General features: G+C 35.5%; 1 protein-coding gene across 1 annotated transcript in view; it reads right to left on the bottom strand.

Annotated features, from left to right (window-relative positions):
• The window catches only part of BTAF1 (B-TFIID TATA-box binding protein associated factor 1), a 93168-nt gene that overhangs the window by 47858 nt on the left and 17358 nt on the right, over nt 1–27952 (bottom strand). Inside the window, exons 4-14 of the mRNA XM_032608293.1 lie at nt 27523–27669; nt 21020–21183; nt 17932–18068; nt 15531–15660; nt 15186–15254; nt 14005–14094; nt 13237–13332; nt 12961–13137; nt 12111–12251; nt 11168–11292; nt 8339–8459 (exon numbers count right to left, since the gene is read on the bottom strand). Of these exons, the coding sequence (XP_032464184.1) occupies nt 8339–8459; nt 11168–11292; nt 12111–12251; nt 12961–13137; nt 13237–13332; nt 14005–14094; nt 15186–15254; nt 15531–15660; nt 17932–18068; nt 21020–21183; nt 27523–27669 (1397 nt within the window). The remainder of the gene's footprint in view (nt 1–8338; nt 8460–11167; nt 11293–12110; nt 12252–12960; nt 13138–13236; nt 13333–14004; nt 14095–15185; nt 15255–15530; nt 15661–17931; nt 18069–21019; nt 21184–27522; nt 27670–27952) is intronic.

Here is a 27952-nt window from a genome sequence, read left to right as displayed (position 1 = left end):
GCCTGTACCATTTTGCTGTGCCCCCTCTTTTATCTTCCCCCAAGCACACCCACAAAGTGGGAAGATGTGGGAAAAAAAAGCAGCAATCTGATTATCATTACCATGAACACCTGATTCCTGCCTGCAGGCAAATGCATCATCATTTCTATCTCCATATCAAATGATCTGGGGTTGCAGGGAAGAAAATCTGGAAAGAAGCTACAACAAAGTGATGAATCATACTGAGTTCTATGTTCTTCCACTAATTGGGTCTGAAATCCTATTTTGGCCCACTGCCAAAAACAAAAACAAACCCAATTCTATATTTAGACAATTTATAATGCCTTGTTTTATTTATTTGTCCAACCAATATTTATTGAAAGTCAACTAAATATATAAACTTTGCTATCCTCTTTTCATACCTTTATAAAACCTGGTCAATACCTAATTATGCTAATGTTCTCAAATGCCAAAGTTTTAGCTCTATTCTTTTGGTCTTTCTTTCCTTCTCTACATATGCATATGTTAAATTTTCTTACATCCTGGACTAACTATGCCCCAGATTCCAACTCAATCTCATGTATGTCTTCATGCTAAATATAAGCGTCATGCTAATGTTTGCCTTTCAAACAAAAATCAATACTGTATGTATTGAAATTCTGGATTGACTCACAAAGTGACTGATGCAAATGGAATGGAAAAGTTGACCCAGTCAACAAAACATGGCTAAACTAGATTAATGTCCAGAAGCATATTTTCCTAGATCGTGAAGTCGAGTTCTGGTTAAAACAGATAGTGGTTATCAAGAAAATTAATCTAGACATTCCAGTAAAGTAGTTCGCTGATAGACATATACATTCATAGATAAACTCACATGAATAAATAGTCTATAGAAAGAAAAAACAAGTAATGACTCATATGAGAATAGAATCTAAAAAAGAGTGAATATATGGGTATGTATAACTGATTCACTTTGCTGTACAGCAGAAACTAACACAACATTGTAAATCAACTATACTCCAATAAAAAATACTTTTTTAATAAAAGGAAAAGTGATCAATTACTTCACTTTGTCAAGCTGTACAGCAGACACTAACACAACATTGTAAATCAACTATACTCCAATAAAAAACACTTTAATTAAAGGAAAAGCAAGTGATCAATTACTTCATTTTGTCAAGCTCCTAGTTCAGAAAAAAAAAAAAGTTACATCTTGATTTTAGTCATTACCAAATGAAATTAATTTGGTTTGCTTAAGAGTTCTTATTTCATACTCCCTGAGAAGCCAGGCTTGCCAATACTTTCATATGTTAACAACAGAGATAAAGGCACAGGGATTAAACAATTTATTTTCACAGATGCCAAGGTATGTCACATGGAAGTGTAAAAGAAATGAGATTTCGGGAATTCCCTGGTAGTCCAGTGGTTAGAACTCTGTGCTTCCACTGCCAGGGGCCCGGATTTGATCCGTAATCAGGGAACTAAGATCCCCCACAAGCTGCATGGTACAGCCAAATAAATAAAGAAATGAGAGTTTATTATTTCATAAATAACTATATTAACTGTGATTCTACACAAAAACATTTTAGAGATGAGCATATCTGCATATGCACTTTTCTTTTCCCATCTTTACTGGAGTATAACTGCTTTACAATGTTGTGTTAGTTTCTGCTGTACAACAAAAGTGAATCAGCTGTATGTATACATATATCCCCATACCCCCTCCCTCTTGAGCCTCCCTCCCACCCTCCTTATCCCACCCCTCTAGGTCGTCACAAAGCATCGAGCTGATCTCCCTGTGCTATGTATACACACTTACGATCGGATAAATTTTAAGATTTAGGATATCTTCTTATAAAGTCTTCTGGTTTTACAAAGCAAAACAAAACACAAAATTACTAAAGATAATCAAAATACTTCCAATGGAACAGAGGCATCAGCCTTTATGAGGTACTGATGCACTGAGCTACAGTGAGGTTTGGCATCACCAAATTACCTTGGAATTATTGAGGGGAATAGGTTGAGAAGCTAGGAACTGAAACCAAAACAGAGCTAACTAGTAAATTAGCTCTGAAGTTTTTTTCACTTTGGACTTAAGGTGACTTCATATTCAGAAATGGGAAGGTAATGCAAGAGACACATTCCATTTTGTCTTCTAAAACTAGAAGCTGAAAGTCAGCAAGAATTGGATCTAAATCTGAGTTGAGTCGCTTACTATGAGATGTGTAGCTGTGAGTTTGGGAAGGTTTCTTAATTTTTGATCATCAGTTCCCTCATGTGCAAAATAGGAATGGCAATAGCCACCCCATTTATAGTGCTTACTGAAATTCACAGCATAAAGTTAAGCTCTCAATAATAGCCTGGATTATTATTACTACAATTACATATCATTCTTACACCCTAGAATACAAATTAGATTTTGAAATTGTTAGGAAAGATTTCCAAGAAGTGTAAGTGTTAATTATTATTGTTATGTCTGTACTATTAATAATTTGTATTTGTACAGAATTAAGGCACTTTCATATACAGTATCTTACTTGGTCAATATATTACTCTGAAAAAGGATCAATAGAGATTATCACCAGAGGGTTAAATAAACTTGATCAAGGTCATAAAGCTAACAAATGGTAGAGCTAAGGTTAGAACCCAGATTCTCTGTTTAGTTAAGGGATCTTTTCATTAAACCACTGAAGAGGAAACAACAGTGATAGAATGCAGCTCAGAAAAAAGTAAGGCAAGCTATATGAAGGTATATTTTATTGTCACAACAGGCCTAACATCTGTAGTCCAAATTCCCTGGAGCCAAATATGTTTTAAAATTCAGAATTTTTTCAAATTTTAGAACAGTAATGAGGTGGTATATACCATATGTTATGTAATATCCTCAATAGAGTCTGAGGCAGCATTTGAATAAAATATATTAATATTTCTGCAGCAAAATTTGTGAATAGGCACATTAGGTAGGATAAAGACTTACTCAGAATGGTCAGGTTTTTCTGCCAAATAAGTAGTTTTATAAGTTGACCCAACTTACAGAAGTGCTGGATTTCAAAATTGCAGGTAAGAGACCATGGGCTTGCATTACAAGAGTCTGTGCATAGCTATTAATCAGTCTATAATAACTATCAGGTAATGCCATGGGAGGAACACAATAACAGATAAAAGCATCACACATGGTTTACTCTGCTATCTTCTCAGAAAGCAAATAATGTTGCCAAAATCACAAGATTAACAATAACCATTAAATAAATGCTTTTCACTGCATAATGACTTTATTTAAATAATGTTTTAGATAAAGAAAAATCATAGTGAGTTGTATAAGTCAGAATAACTTTATGGCCCTAGAAATCTGACCTGTTTCCTGAAGGAAAGTTACAGCGAGGAAGAAACGGAGCGAATATTTAGGAGAGAAAATGTGTGTGTGGCTGGGGGCAGGTAGTGTTGGTGATGAGCCATGTACAAAGATACTCTCATCAAAAGAATGTAACATGGTTACAACTGGGATACAGGGGTAGACGTGGACAATATTAGGGAATAGCAGAGGAAAAGGCTGACAAGAGCGAAATAACAGAAGAACAAGAAAGACTGGAATTTAATTCTAATGTAGTAGGCAATGACAAATTACTAACAAGTTTGCAAGTAAATGAGGCTATGGTCCCCCAAATTATCCTGAGACTTAACTCAAATTCTCCCCTTTTAAAAATACTATGACTGCGTAGAAACTAAATATACAAAGACTGATTCAAAACCTTAAAGAGCCAACTATTAGGGAAAGGACAATAATATTTTTTTATAAATATACAGAAGAAAGAAAATGGGTAAATTAGAAAATAGGTGATGTTCTAAGGGGGTTACCATTTATTCTTTATATTTTTCATGAAAAAAACTTGAAGCAAGTAAGAATTATAACAAATGCCAAGTGTGGATAGTGGATAGATGAATGTTGTTTTATAATTCCCTCTTTTTTCTATTTAAATAATTTCCCAAAATTAAAAAAATGAAAAAGAGGTGGTGGTAGTAAGAAAAGTAATCTGAAAGGGTTTGGCTTTATAGTATTATTTTGGGAAAAAACAGAACAAAAAATCAAACAAAATAGTAAAGGATATATGTGGGGGCCAAAAAGTGGAATGTACTAAGAGTGGGTGATATGCACCATAACTACAGCCTCCAATGGTGAGGCTACTGGAGAGCAAGGCTCAGGGCAGTGACAAAGCACAAAATAATCTACATGCATCAATATTAAGTTTCACTGACAGCAATGCTTTTAGTAAAAAGACACTCTGAAGATACAGGATAGATAGTAACAATGGGAAATTTCATTAGTGACACCATTAAAATTTTTTTAAGAAGAGAAAAAGAAGAGGCATAGATAACAAACACAAAAGGACACAGGAAATACAATAAATATTAAAACCTAGAAAAATAAAGGATTATGCACATATCAGAATAACTGGACGGAAGATATGGAAGCAGGATAGATTTAAATGTCTAAAAGGAGGAGAATGGAAAAGCTCTTTTGTTTAATACAGTCTGTATAACTTGCCTAATTTGAAACTGACATATTATTCAGAAAAATGAGATGCTTATAGAAGTATGTATTAAAGATATTAGATGTTAAATAGGAAGAAGTAAGGGAAGATGACTTTTTTTAACCTTATAACCCAAATCCTCCTGATCTTTCAGCACTTAGTCTAGCCTTCAATGCTGCTTCCTGACACCTGTCTTATTCTGGTCTTCCATTATTTATTTGCAGAGGTTATTAAACTTATTACATAAGAGTCTTATCACAATCATACCATAAATTTTTTCAAATTAAGAACCATGTAGGATTTTTTCTTATTGATAATTTCCCGTAACACCCTGAACTGAATTTTATATAAATTTATTTAACAAATATTGAGGGCCTATGCATAAGTGATGGCTGACGTACCACAAATCACATACAAACACAATAGAGTTCTGGTATAAGAAATGACAGTCATCATCATCAATCTTTTACATATGCTAAGGCCAAAGCATTCATTTATAAGCCAGTAAAGGCAAATTCAAATTTGGTCAAAGGACATAAATAAATAAATAAATAAAGCCCCGAATAAAAAGAAATCAACATCACAGAACACCGTAGAGATGTTTTCACAACCACATAATTTTAATAGCCAATATCAATAATCATTGAGGACTTCCCTGGTGGCACAGTGGTTAAGTATCTGCCTGCCAATGTGGGGGACACGGGTTTGAGCCCTGGTGCAGGAATATCCCACATGCTGCAGAGCAACTAAGCCCGTGCACCACAACTACTGAGCCCACGCGCATAGAGCCTGTGCTGCGCAACAAGAGAAACCACCGCAATGAGAAGCCCGCGCACTGCAACCAAGAGTAGCCTCCACTCGCCTCAACTAGAGAAAGCCTGCACGCAGCAACGAAGACCCAACGCAGCCAAAAATGAATAATAAATAAATTTATTTAAAAAACAAACAAACAAACCAATCACTGAGGGGCTAAAACAATTTTGAAGGGGATTTAGAGCAATTCTGGGATCAAAAAATTTTGAAACATGAGAGGAGGAACCAGATTTTAAGATGGATAAAAGTGAGAAATCACAATTGACAGCTGAGAGGGAAAAAAAAAAAAAAACACCTAGGAAAAAGCAACTGAAAAAGAAGCAGTGTGACTCATGTATCTCAATATTCCCATGGTATACTGTAATAAGCAAGCACACTATTGACCAATAAATCATCTTGGTGACTCATACATCAAAAAATATTAACTTATGGGCTTCCCTGGTGGCGCAGTGGTTGAGAGTCCGCCTGCCGATGCAGGGGACATGGGTTCATGCCCCGGTCCGGGAGGACCCCACATGCCGCGGAGCGGCTGGGCCTGTGAGCCATGGCCGCTAAGCCTGCGTGTCCGGAGCCTGTGCTCCGCAACGGGAGAGGCCACAACAGTGAGAGGCCCGCGTACCACAAAAAAAAAAAAAAAATTAACTTATGTTTAATATACTTTAAGATGATAACCAGGTTTGTCAATGATTTTAATGGGTAACTATTTTTGGTGGCAAAAAAGTATGTTTCAACTATTTAGAAAACTGATTTATATGAAATACCTGATTTCCTAATAATGTAAATAAAGTTGACATTACTAAAGAAATAATGCCACAAAAGTTAAGTTTAAAAGAGACTGCAGGTGGCTTAACCACCTTATAAAGAACAGAAAGGCTTAAAAGAATAATGAGGAACTCATATACAAAATATCCAAAGGAATCTTAAAATTCAACAGTAAGAAAACAACCCAATTTAAAAATGGGGAAAAGATCTGAACACTTCATTAAAGAAGAAATATAGATGGTAAAAAGCATATGAAAAGATGTTTAACATCATATATCATTAGGGAACTGCAAATTAAAACTATAGTGAGATACCACTATACACTTATTAGAAAGGCTGAAATCCACAACACTGACAACATCAAATGCTGGGAGATGATGTAGAGCAACACAAACTCTCATTCACTGCTGGTGGAAATGTAAAATGGTGCAGCCACTTTTGGAAGACACTTTCTTATAAAATTAAACATACTCTTACTATATGATCCAGCAATTATGCTCCTTGGTATTTCACTGAAAACTATGCCCATACAAAAACCTGCAAGTGAATGTTTAAAACTTTGTTCATAATGGCCCAAACAGAAAGAAACAAAAATATCCTTCAATAGGTGAATATATGAACTGTGTTACATCCATACAATGGAACATTATTCAGTGATAAAAAGAAATGAGCTATCAAGTCACAAAAAGACATGGAGGAACCTTACTTCTGTATTGCTAAATGAAAAAAAGCCTCTCTTAAAAGGCTACTTACTACATGACTCCAACTATATGACATTCTGCAAAAGGCAAAACCATGAAGACAGTAAAAGGATCAGTGGTTGCTAAGGCTCTGAAGGGAGGAAAAGTAGAAATGCATAGGTGGGGCTCAGGCATTTTTTAGGGCAGTGAAACTATTCTCTATGTTACTCTAATGGACACATACCACTGTACATTTATCAAAACCCATAGAATCTACAATACAAAGAGTGAACCCTAATGTAAACTGTAGACTTTGTTAATAATATATCAATATTGGTTTATCAACTGTAACAAATGTACTACACTAATGCAAGATCTTAGCTAAAGGGGAAACTGTGTGCATATGGGTAGGGGCATATGGGAACTATGTACTTTTCGCTGTTTTTCTATAAACTTAAAACTGCTCCAAACAACAACAACATGAAGGGAAGAAATTTGATAACTTCAAGAGGTCTACCGAAAGTGAATTTAAGAATATTTACATCAAAAACATTTAGGCAAAACTCACAAAAGTAAAACAAAAATGAAGTGAAAACTCAGAACAACCCATGCCGGTTTTGTCATATGAACCCATGCCTTATCAACTAAGGATTATAAAACAGACCTGATAGTTTTTCCTTAGAAGACTGTGATTAGACAAAAAAGATAATGTAAAACGAAACTTTACAAACATTGATTCATGGTAGTGCAACACAACATCATGTTGTAGATTAAAGTAGGTCTACATGGAATATTCCTAATTCACATATGAATGCATGGTTAGTGAACACAAAAGAGACATTTATCCCTACTATATTGTCTAAAAAATTAATCACTGCTTTTTGAAGACAACCGTCTCAAACTGCAGTATCTATAAATAACAGCATGATAGAAGAATAGATTCCTTATGGTGTTTCCCTAAATTCTAGTATTTTGTTTGACCTTTAGGGCTATTTTTAAAATAGGAATGTGAAGCCTTTTACAGACAGGGCAAGGACTCCTCAGCTCATTAACAGATTCCATTCACACAGTGCTATTACCTGAAGGTTCTCTGTAGGCATTTCATTGTGTTACTCCTGAAGTATACTATCCTTTGAAATACCATGCTCTTAAGATTGCGTAATCCTTAAGAGAAGGTAAGTGCCTAGCAATTTTATTATCAGTCTTTAGAGTCATACTGCAGAGCTTCAAATGTCATCCAACTGTCAACCACACAGAGCAAGAAAAGAATGAACAACAAGTCTCTGACAGGAAGGGAATATTCAATCAATCTTTCATTTGACAAATACTCACTGAGGGCCATCCATGTGTTAAGCAATATTCCAAGTGCTGGGAATACAACCTACAACAAAATATTAAAATATTTCCGCCCTTATGGTGATTACATTCTTATGTGTCTACAGAGTCACCATACAATTTTACTAGGCCTAGCATTCTCCTGATCTTTATGTGAAGCAAGGGTAACCTGGTGATCATATTTATTTTACAAAATTAATTTATATAAATTTCAAGATTACTATGGTAATTAGTTCTTACCTGGTCTTGAGTTGATAATAAAGTGAACAGAGTTTCCAATGCTGCTCTTCGAACTGATGATATAGTGTGATGCAAAAAAGGCCAGACTCGTGGAACTAAAACTGTGAGTGACTGTTGAATACTAATAAAGAAGACACAAATTAATCTTACTCATTCTCAATTGAAGCTCTATTGATACATTATCTAAGTATCAATTCCTTGTGGACCTAGCATCTTTTTTGATGAATAAATTCTAAAAAGACAATACAATTTCATATGAACATTCGCTTAACACCCTCATTCAAAACCGTTATTATATAGTACCAGTACAGACAGAGCAAATGTGGTCATAAAGAAGAGTAGAAATATTAACATTAGGTTGTTCTGTGGCACTAATGCCATGAATTAACCTTTATCAAATTAGAACTTTCCAATATAACTGCACTTATTCTCAGTCTGTTCTTACTCAGGAAAATGGGGGCATGTATCTTAGCTGGTAGTCAGCCTACACAAAATCAGGATTGCTAATCCTTACTACTTTCCCATGGCTAACCCCAATGGGTAACCAATAGGTGCACATAACCTACAACCCCCTTTGGGGCCATCTCTATCACATATCAAAAGAAACAAGAGATGGTATGGTAGTAGATTTGAAATATGTTATCCTGATCTAGCATTACTAAGTTAGGAAAATTCAAATTATCTTCCTTCTCACAGATTAGATTTTTTTTTTTTTTTTTTTTTGCTGTACGCGGGCCTCTCACTGTTGTGGCCTCTCCCGTTGCGGAGCACAGGCTCCGGACACGCAGGCTCAGCGGCCATGGCTCACGGGCCCAGCCGCTCCGCGGCATGTGGGATCTTCCCAGACCAGGGCACGAACCTGTGTCCCCTGATTCGGCAGGCGGACTCCCAACCACTGCACCACCAGGGAAGCCCCTCACAGATTAGATTTTAAATGGGAAAGCAAGCAAAGCCACGTGTAGGCTAACAACTTGGACTAAGATTCCTGTCACATCCGTGAGTCATTTATAAAAGTTACCTCAAATTAGGAAATTATTTATAACTAGCACTTGAAATATATAACTCTGTAGAAAAAGAAATGAGGAAAAAAGAATACGTCGTTGTAACTATTTATCTGTTCTTTTGGTTCCTCTCAGGAGGTCCATCTTTTAATGCTATTTTCATTACTTGCAGGTTTGTATGAACATCACTTCTTAAATTTATTTACACATTTAGTAAATTTACTTATAAAATTATAACTTAAAACACATGCACACACGGACATAAAACAGTCAAATATGTATTATAAAAGCATTATAACAGGTCTTGTTAATAGTGTAACTGTTCATGCTCCAAATACATGCTGCATTTCTTCTTACATAAGCTGGAAAGTATCTGCCAAATATCAAAACATATGAAGCAAATTTTCTAAGGCAATTTTGAAAAAAAAAATCAAAAACTACATTATTTCTCATTGAATTAACAGAATTTTCACTACATTCTTTCATTTTTGTTTACATTATCTAGCTTTCCAGACACTGTCCACTTGATTATTTTTTTTTAAAGTCCAAAGTCTTTATTTAGGGCAGGTGCCAACAAACTAAGGCTCACAGTTCAAATCCACTCTACTTGGTTTTTTTAAATAAAGTTTATTGGATCGCAGGCATGTTCATTCCTTTATGTATTATCTATGACTACTTTTGTGCTACAATGGCAGAGTTGAGTAGTTTTGACAGAGATCATATGGCCCACAAAGCCAAAACATCACTATCTGGGCAGAAAAAGTTTGCCAACCCCTGATATAGAGTAATTAAGAACTCTTGCATTTTGAAGCTTGAGAAGGGTTTTCATATAGATTAACTGATTTAATCCTTATACCAATGAAAGCATCTGAAAATTAGGAAACGCCATATATGCACTACCACTTCAACTTTTTTCTTCATTTTATAGGCATTTATTTTGCTACTCCAATTTGTGAGCTGTCCTACTAGCCTAAATTTAACACTGAAGGACTACCAGCAGGTCAGTATTATTTGAAACATTTTTCACACATTGATGATTTTCATTGGAAATAGATGCACTCACAGAACCAGAAATCATTTATAATCATAACCACATAAACATTCATTGAACACTCTCACTAGGCTAAGAAGAATAACTTTCTCATCTGTGATTTTTTTTTTTAAGTTGCATACGATTTTCTTCTCTATCTCCAAGGATACTATTAATAGAAAATAATATTCAGGAGCCAGTCTAAAAGGTAGGGAATACATTAATTAGCTGAGCTTCATTTCAAATATCAGGATAGGAAAATAAACAACACTTTAAATTTTTGGTTTATGTTTTGGCTTCACCCAGACTCTGCCTTTGGACATTATATTACATTATTATGTATTCCCTTCCTGACGACTGATTATTGAAATCAAGAACAAGAGTTGAAGTGAACATCACAAAGAAAAAGTTTACAGAGTAGCAAATTTTGGAAAAAATAAAACTGATGTTCAACGGTAATTCTATTAACTAAATGTCACAAAGGCTAAAATTCCATAGTCTGGGGCTAGAGGTGAAAATAATATGTAATAATTGTATTTCTAATGTTAACTATTACAGGATGAACAAATCGAAGAATTATATAAATGAACTAACCCAAGAATATGACCTAAGTTCCTGCCCCAAAAGAGCTGGTGGCTAGACAGTCAAGAAGAAAAGTCCTCCTGGAAATAACTGTCTTTGGCATCCCCAACTCACCGTACTGTTCTAAACGGTGCTAGACTATTGTATTTTTAGGCTTAATTATCTGGAAATGTGTGTAAACACTTTTTACTTTTTCCACTGAATAGAAATAATTACCTGCATTGTTGAACCTGAGGATAAGTTAACAAGGATGAAAGAAGAGTCATAATACTATTTGTTGAAGCTGTTAGATCATCTAGTTCCAGAAGAGCATCCCATAATGTATTTATAATGAAGGGTACCTGTAAGATTAGTTATCAAGAAAACAGTTATTAACTTTGCAAGAAATATTCCCGAGTCGTGTCAAATTGTATCTCAGGAGTCACTACTGATTCAACAACATATACAATCCCAATGACCCTGGATAATGCCAGTTTTGAGCAAAGTTAAGAAGCCTTTAACAATTCTCTACCTCTCTTTTTAATGCCACTCAACTCTACTTTGGCACTGCCCTTTCTCATGAGGCTCATAATGGGATGGAGAATTCAGGAAATAAGTTATCCAATACTCTATTTTATGTAAAAAACTAAACTTTGAAACCAATACAGTGTAGACACACATGTCAGGACTCTCTGAGTAAAGTAATTTAATATATTTAATATATTCCTAATCATCATGGAAGGACAAATTTAGTTTCTGAGCTTTCAAAGTACTGCTTGCCACACTCCCAAATACATGTGTTCCAGTTTTGATTATACAAAAGGAAGTCAGATAGATCTTAAAAGAGGCATTTCAAAGATGAAACCAGATTAAAAAACCAAAAGCCAAAACCAAAATCAAAACAAACAAAAATCTCATATGCCTAAAAACTGGGAATGAAATGAAGAAGGGATGGTTGCTTCCTTCTCCAGGAAGTTCCCTACATATTCTGTACATGAAAGGGAAAGATAAATAGACACAGTTCACTCTTCCCAAGGATAATATATAATCGAGATTCCATGCATCAGAGGGTTATTTGTCATAAGAAAAATGGAGAATGGCGAAAAAAGTCTGTTTTTCCTAACATGCTACACCTCAAATGTAAACAGGCTCTACATGAAGAAAATGCAAAAATATTTACTTTTTGTGTCTGAAGATACACAAGGCTTTCTACCACAGGTACTAATGATGCTGCAGCAACAGCTCTCACATCATCATCAAGATCCTGGAGTCCTTCAATTATTCTAGTTAAAACTTTAGGCAATAAAGTATTAATTACATCCTGTAAAAGAGTAGATCAAAATAGATTAATTTTCTATAGTACAATTATTGTGCTTAAACATCTTTTATTAAATTTACATATGGAAGCACAAATTCCAATATTTATTTTAAAAGAATCACGTAAATGGAAACGAAAAATAACATCAACAGATGCCTATGTAACTAATCTCATTTCAAAAAGAACATAACAGTATCAAGTACTTCATTTTTCATTGTGACTTGAAACATCAGAACATGTTTTCAAGGCGGGACTATGAATTCCCAGTGTGAATACACACACATACACACCCCTGTGCTAGAACCTTAACTTCTATTTCTCATTCAACACCACTGACAACCAAAGGGAATACAAGAGAAGAGGGAAAAGAAAGCCATCTCTTCCTGCTTCTCATTACTCCAAACTACCCTTTTTTCAATCGCCCCAATAAAGGCAGCTCCCAGAGGCTACTCCTGTGATCATACAGTAGGAATCTCACCGAGAACTGGTCTTGCTATGAAATAGAAACAGGTTTCCAAGCCTATCTTTTAATTTGTACTTGAATTCTTATTAGCATCACCTATCTCTATGATACTACCTCAACAAGGCAAATCTTGAAGGACTGGCTTACCTGTAACACTAAGAATCTAGGGCCAATTCATTTAATTAATGAAAATAAACTAAGAGGGGGAAAAAACTCTCCCATACATGCTTCAAAAACTGAAGTGTTTACCTGACGAACTGCCAAAGCATATTTTATTCCTAGCAGACCACCATGTCTAACTTCCCATTGTTCTTGTGTAAGTAATTTAAGCAGCACGTCCACAGTCTTATGAACTCCTGTTTCATTCATGTGTTTTAACACCACACCTAATGTCTGAGCACAAGTTTCACGAACTGGTGCCACAACCTACAAATGAGAAAGTAAGATAACCCATATTTGCAAAAAAACTTATTTTGTAAGAATCTGAAATTTGATTGGGTAAAGCCTCCCTTAGGTGATACTTACTTCATCAGAAACAAAGTCTCCAAATCTGTCTAATGCAAACACACAAAGGAGTCTAATAACCAAGTCTTCCAACCACTCTTGATGCTGTTGAATCATCTGTTAAAATGATCACTTTTTAATAACGTATTAAAACATATTAGGTCCAAAAACTAAACTATTATAGTATAGTAAACTGAAACAAAATACTGGGACAGATTATTTTAGCTGTAGGAACAATAAACAAAATATGGAATAGTCCCAATTACTATCTTTAATATTAATCACATCCTCTTCGATGATTATTATATACTGTACCAAAATTTTTAAAATTCATGAATTCTATTATTTTACTTGCACTCCAAGAGAAATTAAGAAACCACTTAAGGCTGCTCTGATATTAATTATATCTATCATGTATCTACTATCTAGCCTATTACCAGTGTCTCCATTTTAACACCATATTACTTACTGACCTTTAAACTATCCTTTCATTCACCTTACTCTACATTCTAATCCCTTATATCCTGCTCAAATACTAGTGCTTCTACATATTTTTCCACTCAATATTTCCAGACATATCTTTCCCTTGAACTCATTCTTCCTGTCTATAAATAATATAAATAAATCTCTTCCTAACCTTTTTATCTTTTTCCTTATGTTCACCTTTCCATGTTTCTTATTATTTACCTCTCATTTCTGCTTCATGGCTCCGTTACTTCCCTGTCTTGGAAAGAGAGGCCACCTACTGAAACTTGGTGATAATTATTGATTTTCTACACTTACACTTACCTCTTCTAAAGTGCTGTCTCCCATTTTACCACCACTTTTCCCATGAGCTTTAAGGATTTCCCTAAGTCCAGTGCCTGCACCATGTCGAACCTAATAAGAACCAAGAAGCAAATATCAGAGGTTAAATGCTTAAGAAACAGTGTTTACCTTTGCTTCAATATGAAAAAGGGATATTAGATTTTTAAGAAATTGGAACTAAGCAGTACTTCACAAGAATGTGTTTTTCTTCTATTGTCCAAGAAGAATTACATATATTTATTTCACAGTTTTGATTATGTGGAATTTTTTTAAAAATCAAGGCAAGAAAACAGCTATTCTAAATTCCTTCTGAGATATTAATCCACCTGGCTGTCACTCCTCTAACCTCTACTTGCATTCAGCATCATCCACAGGAAAGGAGAGAAAAGCATCATATAATGTTCTTTATAGCACAAACACCAATATTTTAGAAATAAATACATCAATACTAAGTTCCAAAGCTACCAGTGTTAAGCATCAAAGGAAGACAATTCAAATAAAATGTCTCATGACTAATACTTTACTGTAGCCCTGTAGCCTTCTGCAGTGTCATCTGGAAGGGAGGAAACATGCCACTGACACTGCATCCACTTACTCAAGACCCCATTTAAGACTTGAATAGCTTTAAATAGAAGTACATCAAGGAGCAGCAAGAGTGCTAAAGGGTATTCCAAAACAGTGTTTTAAAATTACTCAGAAGCCAAATGAAGTGAGACAGAATCGTTTGAGACTACCAACCCTCAATTTCAACCAGAGGAACTTCAAGTTCATCTCTTTTACATGAGACCTGTTCAAGATTTTCTTTGAAGAAATATTTCTGAGGCTAAGCTACTGCTTGGAAACTACTGGTCTTAATCAAAATTGTCCACTTCCAGATGAAATTTTTACTGTCTGGAAGATATGCAACTCTTTATATCATAGCTAAAAGAATGAAAAGAAATGAACAATTCACTAAAGAAATATGTCAAAAGGGGTATGAAAGGTGAAAATCAGTCTAAAGCTTTCTATTTAAGAGGCGAGTGATAAGAAGTGCCCTGACCAGTGGTTCTGAGAAGGATACAGGGCAAGAACAGGAATTCTGACAAAACAGATTGTGCTTGACATGGTTCTTATCATTAGCCAAGAAAATAGAGCTGAGAGAAACTGTAATGAAGAAATCCTACCTCCCAGGAGGGATTAAAAAGGTCATTGCAAAGTTCTTCGCAAAAGCTTTCCAAAGGCCATTCATTTGTCTGAATAAGAAAAACAGAATTACTACTAATTTAAAAGATCTATCTTATGCTAATAATTTAAGTAATACGGTGTATTTATTTGTAGGACTAATAATAATAGTCAGGCTTTAAAATTTTTAAATAATTAACAATTTTTACTAATGAAGTAAAGATACTTAGATTTTTAATAATAAAAGTTCTCTCAAGTGACAGATTATTATATACCATCTACTAACACATTAGTATGAAAAAATTATAAATAATTTCAAAGGACACTTTAGGGCATTTCAATAGTACCTCTTCAATTAAGGGAGAACTGTCTGGAATATTATCAATCAGGACTTTGGAATCATTTGCAGACTGATTAATAACAACATTGGCTATTTTTCGTCTCTTTTCTTCTGGTTCCCCATCAGTGCTATCATTGCTAAAAAAAAAAAAAAAGTCAGCATTTAAAAAAAGTGAATAAAGGATAATGTTAACCATAATGAATGTAAGAGAATCCATCATTTGAACAAATGTTTTGCCATTTTCTGCTTATATGGTTTACTTACAATTTCATGTATCAAATAACTAAGATTAACTGCTTAAAAATGTTTGAGCAAACTTTATCCTACTACTCTTACTGATAAATGTAAAAAGGTCAAAGACGTCTTGCTTTCAGACTGGATCTCAAATTTAACAATGTATTCTTTTTTCCCCTTCTCTCTACAACCAGCTCCTCTCCTTTTTATTTTAAACTCTTTTGGCCTAACAACCTAAATCTGGCCTAGCGTAACTTTTTTTTAAGGCTTTTGTACCCTGAAAAAAACTAATATACTGAGCAACACACTATAATCTTACTAGTTCTTGAAAAATATAGAGATAAGACTATTAGAAGATGAAAAATGTGTGCAGAAAATTTGAGGAAAATTTTATGACTAAAAGAACAAAAACAGAGGCTAGACTAATAACAAAATATTACAAAGGAGAAGACAAGTAACTGCTTTATTGAATTATTAACAGAAAGAAAGAATTAGCATTGTTAAGGTATACACAGCATTATTTTCTATAGATATCCACCAGGCCCCACCTTCCACCTTAATAGTGCAATCTTGGCCAACAATTTTTTCTGTAAGGTGATGAAAGAAATCGGAGACTATTATTATTCTAATTCTTTCTAATTCAATCTAGTCACACTGGTTGGTCATTTTACTGTCTTTGAACTTGTTAAGCATGTTTCTACTTCCAGGCTTTTGTCCTTGCTATTCCCTCTATTTGGAATGTCTTTTTAAGATGTTCACAGGGCTGGCTAGCAACCTTACTTCTTTCATATCTTTACTGAAAAGTAACCTCTGTGAATCTCTCCCTGACCATCCTATCTAAAATTTAAAACTCCCTCCCCACAAAACATTTCACTTGTTCGTTCCTTGCTTTACCTCTTTTTTCCTTCTTAACCCTTACGTTAATATAATTATTTATCTTATTCCTCATCTATCTTTCCCTCTAGAATGTAAGCTCCACGAAGACAGGAGTGCTTACCTATTTTATTCACTACTGTATCATGAGAGTGTAGAACAGTATCTGGCACATAAAAAGTATTTAATAAATATCTGTGTAATGAATGAGTCATGGGCTCTGAAAAATAAGGTCTATTATTTCTAATATTCAGATATTTGGGTAAAAGTCTTAAATGAATACAAGTCAGTAAAAACACTTACTAGGTTACTACACGATCCTAATGAGCTGTTAACTTAAAAAAAAAACCTGTAGTTAACAAGATCAATAAAGATTTTATACTTAAAAAAACAACTTCAAGTAAAAATTTATACCAAGTAGATGTTTATTGTTTACCCCACCATATGCCTAGCTTTTAAATAAACGCTGTAAACACTTAACTTTTTAGCTTTATATGAATGGAAAGAATAACAAAAGTTCTGTTATCTGCAACAAAAGCTTATTTTCATAGGCTCTCATGTGTTTATGAATGCACCATTTCCTCAAACATTTCTTGGACACCATTAAAGATTCTGATTTAAGAGTTAAGTGGGGCCCAAGAATCTACATTTTAACAAGCTTCTCAAAATGTTTATGAAGGGGGTTGTTTTGAACCACTCCTTGAGAAATGCTACTCCAAGCCACAAAGGTATGATTTTTATGAACTCATTAAGAAAGTGAGGACAGTGATTTTACCCACAGAGTTCTTTCCTACAGCAGAATTAGGTAAACAAGCCTGGATTATTACCCGCTATTTGGCTTAGCCCCCAGCCAGGGAACAGGTGATATAATACCCTGTTTATAAATGTAGTATTCTTAACTTGTAGTCCTCAGGCCATCTCTCTGACTTCATTCTCTACTACTCTTCCTTCTGTCTACTCATTCCAGTCATACAGCCTTTCTTTCTGTTTCTTGAATATTCCATGATTAAGGCATTTACACTTGGTTCCTGCTACCTGGAATGCACTCCCCTTGGGAGATCTTCAATCCTCATTCAGGGCTCATAATTATTAAGAAAAAAAAAATGTGCATACATGGATTTTTCTGGGAAAGTTGTCCTAGTCCCTAGTAATAGTAAATACTCTCTGACAATTCAGAAAGACAATCCAAATGGTACTCCACAGCCAAAGACAATGTCATCAAAATGTTTTTAGAAATCAAGCAGACCCAGATTTAAGCTAACCAACATTACTGTTTTAAATAAGCAGAAAAAGATTATTACCTCTTCTCATTAGTTTCCACTGCATCCCTGGATCTCTGTTTTGCAAATAACTTGGCCATTCTTTTAGCTTTGTTCTTTTGTCTATTGCTCATTCCTGTTCGAAACTCTGAGTCAATCAATTCAGCTGCCTGGAGAGTCTAAAAGAATAAAGAATGCTGAATTTGAACTTCTGAAGTTAGAATATATACCCATAGTCTCGGCCTCAGAAGGGGACTAAAGTCTGTAAATTTCACTATATAGAAATTGATTACATTCTGCTTTGACAGCTTCATGCTATTCTGTTGTATGACTGTACCATAATTTCACTCTCTTCTTCCTTCTCCCCTATTCTTTCAATTGCCAGGAAATGCTCATTTGTCACAGATAAGGCAAAAATGTATGATCCTGACCCCAGTGAGGGCTTTGAAGAGGTGAGACTTCAAAATAACCATACTAGGACTTCCCTGGTGGCATAGTGGTTAAGAATCCACCTGCCAATGCAGGGGACATGGGTTTGATCCCTGGTCCGGGAAGATCCCACATGCCTGTGGGGCAACTAAGCATGTGAGACACAACTACTGAAGCCCACGTGCATAGAGCCCATGCTCTGCAACAACAGAAGCACCGCAATGAGAAGCCCACGCACCGCAAAGAAGAGTAGCCCCTGCTCGCCACGGCTAGAGAAAGCCCGCATACAGCAACAAAGACCCAACACAGGCAAAAACAAAATAAAAACCATACTACCATCCAAAAGTTATAATAAAGAATGTCAATTTTTAAACAATGATAATCATCTTCTACTGAAAAAAATAAAAATAACTATAGCCATATAGTTTTGTTTTTTTTTTTTTTTTTTTTTTTGCGGTACGCGAGCCTCTCACTGCTGTGGCCTCACCCCTTGCAGAGCACAGGCTCCGTACGCTCAGGCTCAGCGGCCATGGCTCACGGGCCCAGCCGCTCCGCAGCATGTGGGATCTTCCCGGGCCGGGGCACGAACCCGAGTCCTCCGCATTGGCAGGCGGACTCTCAACCACTGCGCCACCAGGGAAGCCCAGCCATATAGTTTTAGTAACTGGGCCAGCATCCTATAGTTAACTTAGCCTATATGTTTTTCCCCTCTTAATCACTCACTGCATACTGTTTTTGATCTCTTTTGCATTCATGGGAGACATTATTAAGGATGTGAACAAAAATGCTTTGAGCGCAAGCCTAAAAATCCTTTCTGCCCTTAACTGATTAAGAGTCAATTGAAATTTACACTTCTACAACCAATTAGGCTCACTGGTGTGGGTACCCTGCTACAGACTTGGTCCAGGGACCACTGGCATATACACAAGGCAATGCAGCAGTGATGACCCTATGGCAACAACTAACCTCAGCAACTCTTCCCAAAGGTCCACGACATCTAAAGCAATCAAACTTGGATCCTGCAAACCTCAAATTTGCTGCTGCCATCCCATATCCAATTATTCTGTCTATAGCCCATTTTCTCTAATACACCTACCCATTCATTTCCCTACACCATGTCGAAATACCACACTGTGATCACATTACTACATTTTTGTTTTCCTTTATTTTATTCTATTGTCTTCCTTATTTTTAAAAATTTTATTTATTTATTCATTTATTTTTGGCTGCATTTGGTCTTTGTTGCTGCGCGCAGGCTTTCTCTAGCTGTGGTGAGTGGGGGCTACTCTTCGTTGCAGTGCATGGGCTTCTCATTGTGGTGGCTTCTCTTGTTGCAGAGCACGGGCTCTAGGTGCGTGGGCTTCAGTAGCTGTGGCACATGGGCTCAGTAGGTGTGGCTGATGGGCTCTAGAGTACAGGCTCAGTAGCTGTGGCGCACAGGCTTAGCTGCTATGCGGCTTGCGGGATCTTCCCAGACCAGGGCTCAAACCCGTGTCCCCTGCATTGGCAGGCGGATTCCTAACCACTGCACCACCAGAGAAGTCCTGTCTTCTTTATTATTTACTTACATCTTATGCATCCCTTTGTACCCCATTTCTTTCTATTCCTTCCTGGTTGTTATTATATTTTCTGCCTCTGTACTCTTCTTTTTCCCTCCAGAATCTGCCTTTTTTACCCCCTTTTCGGCAAAAGTTCCATCATCATCACATACCCCTCAATGCCAAAAAATTTAGTTTATAAATTCTAATGGTTTAGAGGGCAACTGGTATAAAGGCAAATAGAACCCTTCTCCTCTTAAGCAAAGGGAAAGGCCAAGGGAATGAGAAGATATGGGTTTCATGTAAAGCAGGAATTCTTAATGGGACCCACAGATCCTTAAAAGGGTATTGCAGGGGCAGGAGAAAAGAGCACTAAACTCCCTGAAAGGTAATATCTCAAATGTATGTGAATTTTTCTGAGGAGAGAGCCACAGCTTTTACTGGAGCTTAAAAAGAGTCTATGGTATAAAAAAAAGAAGCATACAGGCATCCACTGGGAATTGGAAAAACAGAGGAACAGGAAAAATACAGAGCAGAATTATGGTACAGCCATATAAACAGCATGAAGCTGTCAAAAAAGAATGTGATCAATCTGTATATACTGATATATGAAGCCATATGAAGTGAGAAAAGGTGGACATGGCTTAAAAGAACTTATGTATACAGAGAAAATTTCAGGAAAAATGCACAAATAACGTAAAAAGGGTTGCTTCCTATTGTGTGCCCTTTTGCATTGTTTGAAAGTTTTCACCATGTTTGTTACTTTCTCAAATAAAAGAACCATAGCTGTAAAGATTTCTAGTATCATCATATCTGACTATGATAGCCCTTACTATCTCCCACCCTGAAATATTTTTTTTTGCTTCATTGAAGAACAAAGAAAGAGCAATTGATGCAACTAGGATTTTTCAACACCAGTGTCTCCTAAAAGATGTACCATACCTTTTATCTAATAGTCCAATGTCTATGCGGTAGGTGGCAACTTCTGTCTCCTTAGAATCTATCACTAGAAATCCAACTTACGAAGACACTAAATTATGTTGATGCTAAGCAACAATGAGTAGAATTAAAAAATGCATTTTTTAAAATTCCAATTGCATAGCAAAATAAAGCAAACCCCCTGTATTATTACTTGCAATCAACCAACCAGAGGTTTTACCTACAGGTTGTTTGTTTACAAGGGCTGCTGAAGTTGGGGTATAATCCAAATCTTCATCATTAAAGAGTTCTTCAGTGCTCATTCCAATAGCTTCTCCCATATTAAGGCCAAGTTTCTTCTGTAATAGTTTTCGTTGGCGTGCTATCCTCTCTTTAGGATCCACTTCACCTTTAAACAAAGAAGAAATACATTTTCTTCAAATCAGTTAAGCAGTTTTCTAATACGTGAAGATCAGACTCGATTAAAATTTTTTTTAAAATTTAACCAAAAAAAAAAAAAAAAATTTAACCATTAGACTACCTCTCTTGATAATAAAACAAACCACACTCACAATCTCTGAACATGTCATAAACTTTATTACCTAATAGAGTAAATATTTTACTGGATCTTGGAAAACAGTGTTCTAGCTAACAAAACAATCTAGCTAACAAAAATTCACTGAGATTACCCCATTGCCCTACTGTCAATTATAAAGTACATATATAATGAGATCTATTCCTATGAAAATAAACCAATCTTATTATTTTATAGCTAATCTCATACATTCTCTGAGAGCTCTAACCAGGCTTTAAAAAAAACAAATCTAGATTTTATTTTACAGAAAAAGATCTCAACAAATACATGCTTATTCCAAGTGTGGCCTTTATGTATTCTGAGATGACACAGTCCTGATAGCCCAAATAACAAAGACAAAGGCATAAAAGTAGATTTTGAATGTCCCAAGAAATATCCCTCAATATTTCAGTGGAAAACAGATCAAAAGGTATTATTTTAAAAATAAAAATTTGGGCTTAAACTAGCTAAGTTGCAAGAGATGGTTCTATAATGATTAACTTCCAATAATAGCTGATTAAGTTCTTATTGGACTACTCCACAGATAACAAATTCTAGCTAAAATGTAATAAACAACCACCTGAAGGCACTGGAAAGAGATCAAAAGTAGGCATATACTTGGAGGAGTTATCAATACCTGGAAGAAGGACACGACATTAGGTGAGTTTCCCATTTTTGAACGTTTTTAGCCTAAAGGTAGACCCAGTCCGTGGTATGTAGGGCAGCCACGCCCTACGTTTAAAAGTTGTGTAAAAACCCAGTCTGTCTGTTGCAGAATTAGAGGAGAGTCAGAGATCACTATAGCCACTGGAAGGTAGAGAGAAAAAACCCAGAAAGGAGAGAACCAGAGACAAAGCCCAAATTCTGTGAACTCAGCCAAATCTCTGGCTGACCTCTGAACTATGCATGCACAGGGCAGACTCCAAACAGTCCAACTAAAGCTAAAAATTGAATTGGGATTTGAGTTGTTGCCCAGTACAAAGGAGAATGAGTTTGAGTTTCACCAAATTAAATGCTTATTAAAACAAATAAGCAGGGCTTCCCTGGTGGCGCAGTGGTTGGGAGTCTGCCTGCCGATGCAGGGGACGCGGGTTCGTGCCCCGGTCTGGGAGGATCCCACATGCCGTGGAGCGGTTGAGCCTGTGAGCCATGGCCGCTGAGCCTGCGCGTCCGGAGCCTGTGCTCCGCGACGGGAGAGGCCACGGCAGTGAGAGGCCCGCGTACCGCAAAAAAAAAAAAAAAAAAACACATTTAAAAAACAAATAAGCAAAAACAACTAACTAAACCAAACAAATCAAAACATTCTTTGGAAGAATATAACAGAATCCAGCCTGCGGTATAAACATTTATAATGTGAGGAATACAATCCAAAATTAACTGACATACAAAGAATCAAGAAAATGTAACCCATTCCCAAAAGGAAGACAATTAATGGAGATCAACACTGAGATGACCCAGATGTTGGAAGTAGAAGACAAGATTTTTTAAGCAGCTAATATAACAATGCTAAATGTAAAGGAGGATATTGTCACAATGATGAAAAGATAGAATACCTCATTAGAGAAACAGAAACTATTAAAAAAATAGAATCATACACTTGAAAAGAGTAAATTATAATAGTTTTATAAGTGAATTCAAAGATAAAGCTATACAAAGTTCCCTCATCTAAAGAAAGGGAGGGGTGGGGCTTCCCTGGTGGCACAGTGGTTGAGAATCTGCCTGCTAATGCAGGGGACACGGGTTCAAGCCCTGGTCTGGGAGGATCCCACATGCCGCAGAGCAACTAGGCCCGTGAGCCACAACTACTGAGCCTGTGCGTCTGGAGCCTGTGCTCCGCAACAAGAGAGGCCGTGAAAGTGAGAGGCCCGCGCACCACGATGAAGAGTGGCCCCCGCTTGCCACAACTAGAGAAAGCCCTCGCACAGAAACGAAGACCCAACACAGCAAAATAAATAAATAAATTAATAAACTCCTACCCCCAACATCTTCTTAAAAAAAAAAAAAAAGAACAGGGAGGGGAAAAAACGATTTAAAGAAACAAACAACTTGAATATAAAATTAAGAAAATAATTCTAATAACATCAAAAGTAAAACTTAAAACTTATATTCTGAAAATTACAAAATACTAGTGAAAAAAATTAAAGATCTAAACAAATGGAAAAACATTCCATGTTCACGGGTCATAATACCTCATGGTAAGACAGTAATACTTCTCAAATTGATATACTGATTCAAAACAATTCCTATCAAAATATCAGCTGGCTTTTTGCAGACACTGACAAACTGATCCTATAATTCATACAGAAATGTAAGAGACTGAGAATATCCAAAATAATCCTGAAAAAGAACAACAAAGTTGAAGGCTCATACTTCTTGATTTTATTTTTTAATTTTTTTAATTTTTATTTATTTAGTCAGTTAGTTTCTGCTTTATAACAAAGTGAATCAGCTATACATATACGTATATCCCCATATCTCTTCCCTCTTGCGTCTCCCTCCCTCCCAGCCTCCTTCTTGATTTTAAAAATTACCAGAAAGCAATGGTGATTAAGACAAAGAGGTACTGGCTTAAAGAAAGACATCAATTGAATAGAACTGAGAGTCCAGTAATAAAACTATATGTCTGCCACCAACTGGTTTTCATGAAGGGTGCAAAGAAAATTCAGTGGGGAAAGAAGAATCTTTTCAACAAATGGTGTTGAGACAACAGGATAGCCACATGTAAAGAATGATGTTGGATCCTTAACCTCACAACATACAAAAATGAACTCAAAACAGATCAAATACCTAAGAGTAAGAGTTAAAGCTATAAAACTCTTAGAGAAAACACAGGGGTAAATGACCCTAGATTTGGCAATAGCTTCTTACATATGACATCAAAAAGCTCGAGAAACAAAAGAAAAAGATAAATTGGACTTCTTAAAAACGTTTATGCTTCAAAGGTTACCATCAGGAAAGTGAAAAGATGCACAGAATAGGAGGAAATATTTGTAAATCACATATCAGATAAGAGGTTTGTACAAAGAATATATAAAGACCTCTTATATCTCATTAATAAAAGAACAAATATCCCACTTAAAAATGGGCAAAGGACCTGAATAGACAGGTCTCCAAAGAAGATACAGAAATGGTCAATAAACACATGAAAATATGTTCAACATCATTAGTCATCAGAAAAATGCAAATCAAAACTACAATGAGATATCACTTCACAGTCACTGGTATGGATATAGTCAAAGTCAGTTAATAACAAGCAAGCGTTGGCAAGGATGTGGAGAGATCGGAATCCTTGTATCCTCCTAGAGGAATGTGAAATGGTGAAGCCAGTTTGGAGAACAGTCTGGCAGTTCCTCGAATGGCAAAACATAGTTACCATATGACCCACCAAGTCCACTCTTATGTATCTACAATAGGAGAAATGAAAACATACACCCACACAAAAATCTGTACATAAACATTTATTGGCAGCATTATGCATAATAGCCAAAAAAGTGGAAACAACCCAAATGTCTTCAGCCTATGAATGAATAAACAAAATGTGATATTCATACAATGGAATGTTATTCAGCCAGAAAATAACAAGCGTTGACAAGGTTATGTGGATAAGATGGAAACCTCATAGATTGTTGATGGGAATGTAAAATCGAACAGCCACCATGGAACTGCCAGTATGGCAGTTCTAAAAAAAAAAAATCAAAAACAGAATTACCATATGATCCTATAATTCCAATTCTTGGCATAAATCCAAAAGAACTGGAAGCAGGAATTCAAACAGATATTTGTACACCCACATACATAGTAGCATTATTCACAATAAGCAAAAGGCAGAAGCAACCCAAGTGTCCACTGATGGATGAATGGATAAACAAAATGTGGTATAAACATACACTGGAATATTATTCAGCCCTAAAACAGAAGGAAATTCTGACACATACAACAACATAGATGAACATGAAAGATTATGTTAAGTGAAATAAGTCGGTCACGAAAGGACAAATATTGTATGATTTCATGTATATGAAGTACCTCGAGTAGTCAAATTCAGAGACAGAAAGTAAAACTGGTTGCCAGGCAGTGAGGGGAAAAAGGAATGGAATTGCTGTTTAATGGGTATAAAGTTTCGGTTTTGCAAGACGAAAAGAGTTCTGGAGATTGGCTGTACAACAATATGAATGTACTTAATACTACTGAACTGTACAGTTAAAAATGATTAAGATGGTAAATTTTATGTTATCTATATTCTATCACAATTTAAAAACTGATACACCCTACTTAGTAAGTAAGTAACTACTACTTACGAAAAAAAATGAAAGCAGTACTAATATATATACTACAATATGGATAGATCTTGGAAATATTCTGCTAAGTAAAAAGAAGCCAGTCACAAAAGACTACATATTGTATGATTCAATTTATATGAAATGTCCATAGTAGGCAAATCTATAGCTACAGGAAGTAAATTAATGGTCCTTAGGGATGGGAAGAGAAGGGAAGGATGTAGGGGGATAGGAGGGTGGTTGCTAAAGGATACAGGGTTTCTTCTTGAGACAATGTTCTAAAATTAACTATACACAATTGAGAATCTACTAAAAGCCACTGAATTGGACACTTTTAAGATGGGAATTTCTATCGTATGTGAATTATACCTCTCTAAAGCTACATTAAAAAAAAAAAATTTAAGGCTACTCTACCCAGAGGGAAAAACACTAGGCATCCAAAACAAAGGCTGCTGGATTATAAGTTTAGTACACTTACAAAGAGCCTAAAATTGGTCCTCTCATTCCAGGAAAAGTACTATTGGGGAAAATAACCAACTGCAAAGGAAACTCAGACTGGCACCTATGCAAATCATATATGTGTAATTTATAAATATGTAGAGACCAACATAGATGAGCAGATATTTAAAGAAAACCTAATTAGAGGGTTTTAATGAGCGCTCTTCAGCATGCTATGACTTATCAGCATTAAAAACTGAATTCCAAGAAAATTGGGGTTCCCAATCCTGCTTACATATCAGTCACCTGTGGAGCTTTTTCTTTTAATATACAATTTCCCAAAACTCTCCACAGATGTATTAAATCAGAATCTTTAAGATACGACCCAAACACGTATTTTTTTTTAAGTGACAAAAGTGACACTGACTTTTATCCTTAGATAAGGGCCAATGATCTCTCACGATGTCCATGGGTACACTAGTAAGATTAGTAAACTTACTAATTAGTAAACTTAGAGATAACTTTTTCAAATTGGAAAGTTTCGGAAGACTTCTACCTCCCTTATTAAAAAAAAAAAAACTACGCTTTTCTGGAACTTAAGCAAATTCTCCTCTTAATTCTCTCCATAAATAATTACACTAGATCTTTCAATACAAAGTATATTAGGAAAGAAGAAATGGGTATTTGACATTTTTTTAAATGAACAAATTGAAGATCACTTCATTAACTCAGACAGATATGCTTTGACTAATGATAAATTAGCAACAAAACAAAACACTGTTCTGTTTTGGTTTTAGTCAAAAAAGCAACTTATTTACTTACAGAAATCCATTAAAAACATCAAGGTTTTTTCCACTCAAGGCATCAATCTTGAATGGCCAAAACATTTATTTATATCCAGATGGATTCTGTAAGTTTAAAGATAATGGGACAATTACCTATCTAAGACTTATTTTTCATTTTTAGTTTTTGCTTTGGTCATCAAAGTAGATCCAATTATTTAAATGTTTAAAACATATGATAAAAAGGAAACTATCATAGCCTCTTAAATTTCCAGAACTGTGAAAACATTACCACAATCTGTACTAATCCTGGCTTTTAAAATCTATTCAACTGAAGCTCTTGGGTACCACTTTACAATTTCTATATTGAAATACTGAAATATTAATATGTATCTATTAATGGTGTATATATATATATATATATATATATATATATATATATATATAGTACATATTCAACTAAGGGAAGAAAAATATTCCTATAGTAGCTTTAGACAAAGTGCTTCTGGTTACCTTCCCCACCTGCATGCCCCACACCTCAAACTGAAAACTTCAGTGAATTTGCATTTCATGACATCTATTAGATTTTGCATGACTGATAACATAGCACGCCAAGTAACAAACTGGTCTGAATGTACGCATTTCAGACTTTTTTCTGTAGGACTACTACTACATACCTGATTTTTCATCTTGTACTTCAAATTCTGCACCAGCAGATCCCAAAAGTGATGCCCCATGTTGTAATAATCTACATATATCAAATCTGTCAAAATTCAATCGATCTGTAGTAGATGAATCTTCCATAGCACCTTCTGAAGTAGTTTCTAGATGAGGTTTAAAAACATTTAATTTGATTATATAGCCAAAGTATAGAACGAAAGAAAATAGCATCACTTCAGGGGGGCAGGAGGGAGGGTATTTTAAGAAAAGTAAAATGTGGAAGAAGTAGAAAAGCTACTGTGAATTTACTTATGATCAACTCTTATTTATGAAAAAATTATTTAGTAGGTGGCTCCCTTACTACAAAGTATCAGAATGTCAGTGGGTGTGTGTATAACTTTTTGACTATGAAAGCACAATGTCATATGAAGAAATGCATCCCCATGT

Source organism: Phocoena sinus, chromosome 16 (genome assembly GCF_008692025.1).
Source record: "Phocoena sinus isolate mPhoSin1 chromosome 16, mPhoSin1.pri, whole genome shotgun sequence".
NCBI classification, from domain to species: Eukaryota; Metazoa; Chordata; class Mammalia; order Artiodactyla; family Phocoenidae; genus Phocoena; species Phocoena sinus.
The sequence above is the reverse complement of the archived record's forward strand: the minus strand, read 5'-3'. Positions and strand labels throughout refer to the sequence as shown.